Consider the following 12,398-nt stretch of genomic DNA (forward strand, 5'->3'; position numbering starts at 1 on the left):
CAGTGCAGAGCATTGTGAAAACAATTTAAGGACACTGGTATAATCAAAAGCATGGGAAAATGGGAAGTGGAAAAAAATTTTTTTTGTTCAATGAGATCTTACTAAAAAAATTAAATAACTCAAAGACAGAAACCCGAAGATTTCTGTTTGAACTTTAGTAAATAAATTTAAGACAGGTACTTCCACTGTACAGAGAGTGAAGAGAAATTGTGGCTAAAAAACTTATAAAAAGTATAAAAAAGTTTCTCATTGTAAAGACAAGCAAGAAAATGTTGCAACCAACTTGTTGTTCAAAGCAGCTCTATAAAAAAAAAAACAGTGCTAAATGTGCTAAAAAAATCTTGTCCCGGAAAAGATCATATTTTTGATCTCTTTTAAGACACCAATTTTATTCAGCAATTAATAGCAAGAAATTTTAAATATAATTTAACTGAAGTGCAAAAATTCATATAAAAAAACACTTAGTTTGGCAAGGAATTTGTGGTTGTGGTAAAAGAAGCTCTTGTTTTGTGACTACAGGAATAAACAACACCAAAATATATATATAAAAAAATCCATCAAGAAATGTCTTTTGCCATTTTTAAGATCTAATACAGGCACTTCTTTATTTTGACCTAATTCAGCATTATGTCACTACTCTGGGACAACTTAAAATGGCCTAAGAACATAAAGAAGATTTTGTTGAAAAACACTGCAATCCACCAAATTGTTCCAAATTACAATCTATCTAAAGATATTTGGCTATTGTCAAAGAAAAACTAAGATTCAAATTAAAAGAAGCTAAAAACAACCAAGACTTCAAAAGTAAATGGATGAGTCAAAGACAGAGCAAAAGCTGATGTTGAGTGTTAAATGCAAAGTGCCTGCATTCTCACGTACACAACTTCACTAACTTACTCAAGTGAAATATAAGAATATTAATAGATGCTCTTTTAAATTATATATAATATTCAATGATGAAATACAATAGTTGAACAAATATCCTTTAAAAAGTCAGGGCAGACTTTTTTCTGGATCATGTTTTAGAATATAAATTTAAAGCTAAATTTATAAGATTCTAAAACATAGTTCATTGAAATTCTAATAGAATTTCTTTCAAAAATGTGTATTTTATTAGAAATTGTGTATTAATTTCATTAGTAATTGTACATTAACTTTATTAGAAATTGTTTATCAATTTCATTAGAAATTGTATACTAATTTCATTAGAAATCTAAATATTAATCTTCTAGTTAACATTTAATGCTGTTTCACTTTGTTTTTTAAAGTAGTTTTAATTAGTTACTAGGCATTTCTGAACTTGAAAGAGTGCGTTATCAAAATGCACGTAGTTATTGGAGAAAGATCTACCAAGCGAGTTGAAAATTTTTTCCGTTTGAAACTTAATTCATTAGTTAAGAAATATTACACAAAGATTCATATTAAGATAAATAATCAAATATTATTATAGAAATATTAGGAACATATTATAATTGAAGTAAGTATAGAAAATAATTTAGCAATTTATATATTACATTTTTATTAGATGAAAGGTGGAAAGGTTCAATCCTTTAAATTTCTAAATCATTTACATTTTGTTTGTTTTAGCTTTATTTTTATTTTTTATTTTAGAAGTTTTTATTGATTTTTACTTTATTGCTTTTGTTTTATTTTTTTAGAAGGAAAAATTTAGGGAAAATAGGGGTATGGGTGAGACCTAATTATTTTTTATGCACTTTTTTGCAATAAAAGTTATACTGATAACTTTTCATAAAATTGTTTATTACTCCTTTTAAATTTACTTATTAATTAGAAATTTTTTTTTTTATAGAAGTCTTAAACTATTATAATTCAATATACATTGAGTGCTATCATGTCATACCTTGCTTATTTTATTATGTGGATAATTATTTTAATAATATTTCTGTGATGCTATGAACTATTTTTGTTCTTTCATAGAAAATAAAAAAAATATTTATTTTTTGTTTACTTTTTTGTTTATTTTAAATCTTTTTAAAATTTCATTTTTAAAACTTTTGTTTACGCAAAAATAGGTTATATATGTTTTATTTAGCTTAATAGTAAACCAGTTGTTTAATTATTGATTTGAATTTTATCTACATTTTAAATTGCTTTTTTTTCTTTTTTAAGTAGTTTAACAAAATTCTTTTAAAGAAATATTATTCAACATTGTTGAACAATATTTCAAGAACAACGTACAACATAAAAAATAATATTTTTAACTTTTTTAAAAAGTTAATCTTTTAAACTTTTTTATATTTTTATAACTAAAATACCAAATATTGTTCAATTTTTAAAATTCATTTATTCTTAAAAAAAAATTAGCTCATTTTTATATTGTTTTTTTTCAGTTTTCCTTCCTTAACATTTTTTTTATTACTCAAAATTAAATTTTAAATAAATGGCTGCATCAAAAATTTGCACAAAACGTAAGATAAACTTTTTTTTAAACAAGAGTTAAATCGCAGCTATCAATTTTTAATAAACAATACTTACAGCGATTAATTTTAATAAATGATGTTTGGAAAAATAACCTTTACTATCACAACAAAATCTTTATTAAAATATTAAAATTATTAAAATATTAAAACTAAAACTTTTAATAAATAAAGTAAATAAAGTAAAGTATTTTTTTTATTTGCTAATTTTTTTAAATTTTAGAAATTTAAGAAACAATCATTAAAAAAATTTTAAAATATAACATATTTTAATTCATTTATGTAAATAGAAAAAAAATAAATTTGTTAATACCAAACATTTTTAAAAATTTAATTATTTAATATTAAAAAAATAATAATAAACATTCCCTTATAGTAATACATGTAAAAGAATAATAAAAATAGAAGTTAAAAAAAAAATAATAATAATAAACATTCCTTTATAGTAATAAAAAAAAGAAGTTAAATAGTAATTAAATCGTTTTGCGGTAGTTAATATTATTGCTGTAATTTAAAAAAGTTAATGTCTTTGAAAAATAAAAAAATAAAACTTTATGACATCGAATTCAAATTAGACTATTGCGTTAAGCATTTTTTATTTAAAACAAGGCCTTCTGAATATATTTTAAGTTAATTTAACTTTGTCTTTAATTGTTTAATTTAGTTTATTTTTTTTTTAAATTTTTTTTTAAATATTAGTGATTTATATATTTTTTGTTCACTTTAGAGTATTAGTAAGTAATATTATAGAAAAAGATTGCAATTTCTAAGATTCTTTTACATTCATTTGTTACTACAGTAACAATACTACTGGTAATATGTTTAGCAACAGTAGTGAAATGAAAATGGATGATATTAGGTTTGAAGAAGTTATTAGTGTAAATGCTAATAAGACACTTGAAAATAACTGTTGTTGAAATGAAAGAGATTGAGCTAGGCGAGAGGAAATTAATTATTGCCAAAATGTAAGAAATGCTGCTTGGCAAGCAGAAATTAATTTGAACCCTAATTAGGATATTGTGGTTAGGCAAGTTGATAATAATCATTGTGGAAATGAAAGATTTAGAGCGAAGCAAGATGAAATTAATCAACATCAAAATGTAAGAAATACTGCTAGACAAGGAAGAATGCATTGTATTATTCCAGATTATAATTTTTTAGGACAAATAAATCAGATCTGTCAGCATTGTGGTGCTAAAAGATTTCTGGATGAAACGCATTTTCAATGTTGCCATAATGGGATGGTAGCTTTGCCTCTGCTCTTACCATTTCTGTAAGCTTTACAAGATTTATTTACAGGGAGCTATATTGATCATTATTCCAATATGAATTTTTTAAAATATATTAGAAATTATGTCTGTCTTTCTTTTGCTTCATTTACAGCTAATGTAATTCAACTTATGAATCATGGGCGGCCATGTTTTAGAATATATGATCAAGTTATTTCTTTATTAAATGTTATTTATCCAAGAGGCATAATTGGTTGTGGAGTTGGCATAATCAATTAGTGCATAACCCTGAACATGCAACACATGCACACTGGTTAAAAATTATGTTAAATTATCAAAGTTTTACAATTATAGACAATCAGTAAGACAAAACAATTGTTCAATATTTTATGGCAAGAAACTTTTTGCTCTATATTTTTATTAAAATGCAAAATTAAACACGTTTAACCCTTTTTAATTTATTCTAATTTTTTTTTACGTTTTTTCTGTTATAAGGGAAATTAGTGAGGTTATGCTTTATATTTTATTTAAATAAAAATGCAAACATGTATAATTTTTATGTTCTTCTGTTTACAATTTTAGATTTGTTAACTTATAAAAAGTACCCTGTCTTTCTAAATAAGGTCCTTCAATAAATGGTTTAACAATGGTGATGTGGATGACTCCTCCTTCAAATGGAGGGCTCATCTATACCAGGGTGTTAGGAGACACTGAAGGAAATTGTCTTCTATCAGTGAAAATTGTTATGAATTTTTTGTTATTGCTTTTTCTTCTGCATTTTTTTAAATTTTTTATTTTTTTTTAATTGAATAAATATTATGTTGTATATTTGATTTGGTTTGATCTTTTTTAATTAAAATTTTGATTGTTCTTCCAACAATTAAACCTAAACTTCAAAATACAGTTTTAATTGATTCAATATTTTAATAATTCAATCGCGATGATTCAAATGAACTTAAAAGTAAATAAATCCAATATTATTAACATTTGCCGACCTTAATCTTTTAGAGGTCAGCAACAGGTGACCTCTAAAAGATTAAGGTGGCAAAAAAAATTATTACCATAAAACATCGAAGCGAGGTCGGCTTCGATGTTTTATGGTAATACCTTTTTTTTAATTTTTTTCCAACCTCAAACACTTTTAGGTCGGCAGTTAGATTGGTATTGCCAAATGCCGACTCTATTTCTGAGGGTTGATATATATATATATATATATATATATATATATATATATATATATATATATATATATATATATATATATATATATGCATGTATGTATGTATATATATATATACATATACATATGTATATATATACATAAGTATATATATATACATATGTATATATACACATATATATATATGTATATATATATGTATATATACACATATATATACATATGTATATATATATATATGTATATATATATGTATATATATATGTATATATATATATATATATATATATATATATATATATATATATATATATATATATATATATATATATATATATATATATATATATATATATATATATATATATATATATATACATTTCTATATAAATGTATTTTTTTTTTTTTGTTAATTCACCTCCCCAAGGCCGATAAGGCCACTACAGATGAGGAGGCTACTTGTGATTTAACAATTTTTTTTTAATTATAACGATATTTATCTATTATTAATACTTTTTAAAGTTTCTGTTCAAATGTTTCAAAAACTGTATAAGAGATATGTTAAGTTTTGAGGTTTCTAGCATAAATTGTTTAAGAATATATTATCAAACAAACTATTATTTTGTGGCTCATTCTTGGAGCCACATCTGCAGAGCCGTAAATCTTTTAAACTATTATCACATGTTTACAAAAATAAATGTTTTAAATTGTCAAAATTTTGTAAGTTCATTATATGTTATAGATTTTATTAGTATATATATATTTTTTTTAAAAGTATGTATTTTTTATGTAAATATAATTTTGTGTATCTGTTTTTTATACTTATGTAATCTTTACAATTTATTTTGTAAACAAAAAGATTTTCAACAATAATTGCTTTTTCAATGAAATTATTGAAAAAGTTAATAAAACTAATTATGAAATAAACACAAAAGAAGTTTCTGGTTACTAAACACTAACATGCATACAAAGTAACTCACAGATGAACAAGCACCGCGCCTGAGGTCACGACAGGACAGAACAGAAATATATATATATATATATATATATATATATATATATATATATATATATATATATATATGCATGTACTTTTGAGTACTTAAGTTGGGTGGATGTTTATTAATTAATTTTTAGAAAGTGTTCCCATCCACCATAAGCTCATTAAGCAATCCCCCCTCCTCTGCCCCATTTATTAATTTTTACTTGATATCAACAAAAAATTTTTTTCTCAAAACTAAAAAAAAATTTAAGTGAAAATTGGCCTTAAGAATTAAAAAAACATACTCGTAACTGATAAATATCGAAACTTTCAGTGTAAGTTCCCCTCCCCCCCCCCCCAATTCTTACAAAAAGTGATTTGTTCCACATCTTGAATAAGTCCTAAAGAGTAAACTTTTTGGTTTGAATGTAAAAGTTATGTCACGCAATTTTTAATAATTTTGGACTCTCTACCCCTCCCCTAATAACAAATTGTCTCAATTTACTGACCCCTCTCCCCTAAAATTATGCAACAAATTTGTACTCCCTCCCCCCCCCCCTCCCTTTCACAAATTTCTTTTTGTAATTTCTTTAGTTGTGGTTACGAGCCTCTCTCAACTCTGAAAGACAAACCTTAACAAACAAGGCCACTGTATGGAAAAACAAGTTGAGCACTGTACTACCAGAGACATGGTGAGATTGAACTCAGAACTTCTTGCTTATAAGGCAATCGCTCTACCACTAGACCACTACCACATAACTAATATTACTTTGAAACCAGATTATTTAATATTACTTTGAAAGTTTTAATTTTATATCCAGACAAATAAAATGCTCATAAACAAACTATTTTTTTGTAAGCAAAAAATGTTTAGATTTTTTAATTTTTAAAGTAGCCATATATATACATAGAGCTGTGGATGATTAAAGTTACATACTTTGAGACCCGGCAAATAAGGATGAGGATTTATCTCATTTTAAGATAACAAATTTTAGCTTCAATAAAACTAGATAGCGTTAGTTTTACTTGAATCATGTTGGACTTTTCGGAGCCAGGGCCTTTTTTTATGTGCCACAACATAAAAATAACTAAAAAAAAAGGTCTTCTTGACTAATTCGGGGCCCGCGGCTATAGCTTCTTCTAACCCCAACCCTCCTTAGTTCAGCACTGGAAATAAGACACAAGTATATAAATAAAAATTATATTATACTCTTTGATAAATAAAAGAACATTTGTTTCCTTATTAAACACTTTATATAAAAAGTGTCGCTTAATTTTTTAAAAAAAGTATAAAAGAGTGATGTTTTGAAAATATTTATTCTAAACATAATTTATTTTGCTTTAAGTTTTTTTGCGTTAAAAATTATTTTCTTTTCCTAGTTTTTTTATTTTTGTAATTGTCTCTTATCGGTCCAGTTAATCTTTTTTGCTTTTTGAAATATTCTCAAAACAACTAAAAAATCTGGCCAGTTTTTCGCAACTAAATATCATTTCCGTGGTCAGTAATTGAGAGCGATCACTCGCACTTCCCGACCAAGCCTGATATATATATACATATGTATAGAGATACAGTGTTATATATATGTATATATATATACATATGTATATATATACATATGTATATATATGGATATATATATACATATGTATATATATACATATGTATATATATACATATGTATATATATGTATATATATATATATATATATACATATATATATATATATATATATATATATATATATATATATATATATATATATATATATATATATATATATATATATATATATATATATATATATATATATATATATATACATATATATATATATATATATATATATATATATATGTATATACATACATGTATATATATACAAATTTTTAGCATTTAAAACCCTAATAATGAACCCTTTTTCATAAAAAAATTTAAGCTGTAACACAGTCCAGCATGGACCAGTTACAGATTACATTTATAACAGGGTCTTACAGTAGTATTATTATTTAAAAGAACATCAGCCAGCCGAATCTGTGCTAATCCAATAAATATATCTTTCATGTTAACTTCTTTATGCCAAATTTCCACCAGTAAAGGTACTCTAAATGTAAGTTTGTAAAAATCAGTCCAGAGTCTAATAGTTAAAGAATAATATAATATAAATAGTATAAATAAAAATAGTGATATATTTAATGAACTTTTTCTTCAGGTAAATTTGTGTTTAGACATTTTGTGTCAATTTAAATAATACAATTTCATTTAACCAATTTTTACTCATATAATCAATCATCATCACCTATTCTAAACTAAAAGATTATTCTGTTCTATTATCTAAACTACCTTTTTATGTTGTAAGAAAAGTTGAACTAAACTTGTTTACTGACTATATCATTTTTTATAAGAATGAAGCAACATAAAACAATTAGGTTCTTGGATTTTCTTGAAATTTTCAGGAACAGCTTTAAATCATTTTGGAAAAAAAAACTTGAAAATGTAATAATATATATATAGCTAAAATTCAAATTGCTTCAAAAGATAATTCAGTTTAAAGTTTAAAAAAATCTTGACTTTTTTCAAAAGTTGTCCATGTTTAGATGTAGTACTTTCAAACAAAATGTTTATATGTAATACTTTCAAAGAAAATGTTTATATGTAGTACTTTCAAACAAAATTTTTATGTAGTACTTTCAAACAAAATGTTTATATGTAGTACTTTCAAACAAAATGTTTATATGTAGTACTTTCAAACAAAATGTTTATATGTAGTACTTTTGAACAAAATGTTTATATGTAGTACTTTCAAACAGTTTATTGAAATATAAAAAATGCTTAAACTTTAAGAGCTGCTTTGAAACTATTTTGTTTACGCATAAGAAAAAAATTTTTTTTAATTCCTTCTGCTGCCCAAAGTAACTCAAGAGGCATTTAATAATTTTTAAGCATCAAGTCTCTGGTAAATTGAGATAATAAAATGTTGTAGATTTTTTAGAAAGAATTTCATATTCAGCCCTCAAAATTAGGGTCGGCATTTGGCAATGCCAACCTAAAAGTGTTTGAGATCGGAAAAAAATTGCTGATCTTGTTTCTATGTGTTATGGTAACCCTCTTCGTGTAAAATTTTTTTGCCAACCTCTAACAGTGTGAGGTCAGCAATTTATTGTCGATCTCATTTTTCCTAACTCTGAGGGTTGCATATTCTATTCACTGGAAAAATAAACTCTTTTACAACTCAAATTTAGTCTCAAACCTGCACCTGTTTTGAAAAAAATGAGATTTATGCTACCTTTGACAAGCAAAAAGTCAAAAAACCAATCAGTTAAAATTAGCTTTTTAAAAAATGGTTGATTTATCTGAATACTCTTAACAAATTAAATTAGTTAAATGGATTGTATTTCCTAAATGCAAATTTATTCAAAATGGCCTTTGGAATCTATAATAAAACTATAATAAAAAAATATATATCATTTATATATCGTTTTCTACAGCATTTGTTTATCACTTGTATGTAATCTGTTCTAAGATTTATCTTTCATATGACCTTGCTGAGGGGTGAATCTTGTGGATGTTTACACTGATTCAATATCTTTTGACATTTTAACATAAACTATATTTAGATTCATATTAACCTAGCAATAGAACAAAAAGAAACATTGGAAATAAGAAAATTCATATTTAAAATAATTTTTTGATATTTTAAAAATGAGGATTTAAAAAGATTTATAGATATTATTTTGAAGAATTTGTTCATTTTCAAATTGCTGAACTTGATTGTTCATAATCAAAACAGGCCAACTAAATATTTTTTAAAATTTTGCGGTTAGGATTATTAAAAATGTTGATATCCATCATTTAAAGTGTTTTGTTCCATATCTTGAATGAGTCCTAAAGAGTAAACTTTTTAGTTTGAATGCAAAAGTTACGTCATGCAATTTTTAATAATTTTGGACTTTCTCCAAATAACAAATTGTCTCAATTTCTAATTGAATAAAATTGTCTAATTTAAAAAACAATTAATTAAAAAACAAAATTTTCAAATTTTGGACTCTCTCCTAATAACAAATTGTCTCAATTTACTGACCCCTCTCCTAAAATTACGCAACAAATTTGTACTCCCTTTCCCCCACCCCCCTTTCACAAATTTCTTTTTGTGGTTTTATATATGATAATATTTTTAATTTTCTTAGTTGCTTTTAGTTATATAATGAACATATTTTAACATATATAAACTTTATTTTTATGTTAATTTACCTCCCCACAGCCAAAAAGGCCACTACAGTCAAGGTGACTACTTTAGTTGTGGTTACAAGCCCCTCTTACCTCTTAACTAAATAGACAAACAATTTCCACAGATATACTTAATTTTTGATAAATATATTATTTAAAAAACTATATTAGCAATAAGTTAGTGTTGCAGTGCAGGTTATATTAATGTTAAATATTTAATACTAATGCGTATTAAAAATTGTTGAAAATCTAGAAAATCTTTTCTATTGATTAAAAGAGTGCCTAGCCTACAACATTAACCCTCAGTGGATGTACACTCAACGGCGCTTATTCTAATTTAACATAAATTGGAATTGATTTAAATTTTAGTCGATTAATGTAAACTCTGCTGCGTCTATGGCTTTATGAGTCAATGATGTAGCTGATATATCATCGATGAAAAAAAATTTAATAACAATTTAATTGTTAAATAAAAATAAAACTGTAATTATATATATATACATATATATATATATATATATATATATATATATATATATATATATATATATATATATGTATATATATATATATTCATATACATAATTATATATATATATATATATATATATATATATATATATATATATATATATATATATATATATATATATATATATATATATATATATATATATATATATTCATATATACATATACATAAATCTCATGACATAACCCATGATCAAAAAACATTTTGTATAATGAAAATTATTATTTTTAGACATGTTATGAAAAATTTTAAATTGAAATAGATCATAGTTAAGAACTTAGTTAATTATGAATATATTTTATAATAGTAAACACTATAAAGGATTACAACTACGCCGTGAAAAATAATGGACATGTTAGGCAATACAAGTATATTCTTATGCATATGGACATATCTGGGTATATTCTTATATGTATAATGTTAAATTATATATAAAAGTATATACATAGGAAGAAAAAAAGATATTAAGATTGTTTAATTTGTTAAAAGTATTTAGGGAGGTAGAGGGAAATGAAGGCAAACCAGCCATTTTTAAAAAAGCATATAACAATAATAGTTGTTGGCATGTTACCTTTTTTTTTAGGACAAAAACTTACAACATTCCAATAAAAGACAAAATTAAACTGATACTTAATGCTTAAAAGTTGTGTAATTGAACTGGGATGATTTTAACAGAAAAAAAAAGTGCATTGTTAAAAGCTAAATTTTTTAAATTAAATCTATAAAAAATGGTTTTAAACTGTTTTAAATAAAAATTCAGCACTTTTACTCATTTTAAATAACATTTATGTCTTCTTGAAAATGACTTTAAAAAATAACAAAATTTGAAACTTTAAACAATGAAACTTAAAACTGCAATAACTTTTTAACCAATTGAATTTACAGTGACAAATTTTCAGGTTTTACTTCTAAAATGATTAAAAGCTATCTCTGAAAGTTCTATAAAAGTAATTTTATGTAATTTTAACTCTTTACTTAAATAATTTTTATAATTTTCTCTATTTTTTCATAATTATTTTTTTTTACATTGTTCTCCTTAATTTCATTGATCAATTACATCATTTGTTTTCTTGATATTGTATATTTTACTTTTTAAACTTAATTTAAACTTTTATTACTTAATGGTCCTCATTGATTTTTGTTCAACTTATATATGGACGAAAAATGTCAAACCAAATATTGCAAATACTTTACAGTACAAGTATTACAAAATTTATTAAAATATATAAAATTTATAAAATCTATTCCAAATAAATTTTAAGCAATACATTAAAATACAGAAAAACATACCGATTAAATGTTGTCTGAAGTAGTTGAAAACTTGATGCAAATTCAAATTTACAAAACGAATTTGGAAGAAGAACTTCAGAACCTCTATTTACCATTATTGGCGGATGTGTTATAACAGGTGATGAGCTTCCAAAAAAGGAATAAACATATCTAATTAATAAAAAATAAAATTTTTGTATAGGCACACACACACAGATATGTATATACACACACACACACACACACACACACACACACACACACACACACACACACACACAATATATATATATATATAAACAGGTTTAGCTTGGTACTTCTAGAGGCATAAAGTGAATTTGAACATCAAACCTCTTGATTGCTAGTTTAATATTCTACTAATAGTCTACTACCGCATTGGAACTGTATATCACATTCATGATACGAAATATACAGTTCCAATTATATTCACTTTTACTGAATAAGCACACAAAAAAAGTATTTAGAGTTCCATGTTATGTCACACAATATTGAAATATATTGTGTGACATAACATCACAATT

The 12,398-nt window shown here is 24.0% G+C and overlaps 1 protein-coding gene across 1 annotated transcript in view; it reads right to left on the bottom strand.

The window, feature by feature from the left end:
* LOC100203594 (centrosomal protein of 120 kDa) overlaps positions 1 to 12,398 on the bottom strand; it is a 53,079-nt gene that overhangs the window by 22,354 nt on the left and 18,327 nt on the right. Inside the window, exons 10-11 of the mRNA XM_065815416.1 lie at positions 11,878 to 12,027; positions 7,824 to 7,932 (exon numbers count right to left, since the gene is read on the bottom strand). Coding sequence (XP_065671488.1) covers positions 7,824 to 7,932; positions 11,878 to 12,027 — 259 coding nt within the window. The remainder of the gene's footprint in view (positions 1 to 7,823; positions 7,933 to 11,877; positions 12,028 to 12,398) is intronic.

The sequence above is a fragment of the Hydra vulgaris genome, chromosome 13 (assembly GCF_038396675.1).
Source record: "Hydra vulgaris chromosome 13, alternate assembly HydraT2T_AEP".
NCBI classification, from domain to species: domain Eukaryota; kingdom Metazoa; phylum Cnidaria; class Hydrozoa; order Anthoathecata; family Hydridae; genus Hydra; species Hydra vulgaris.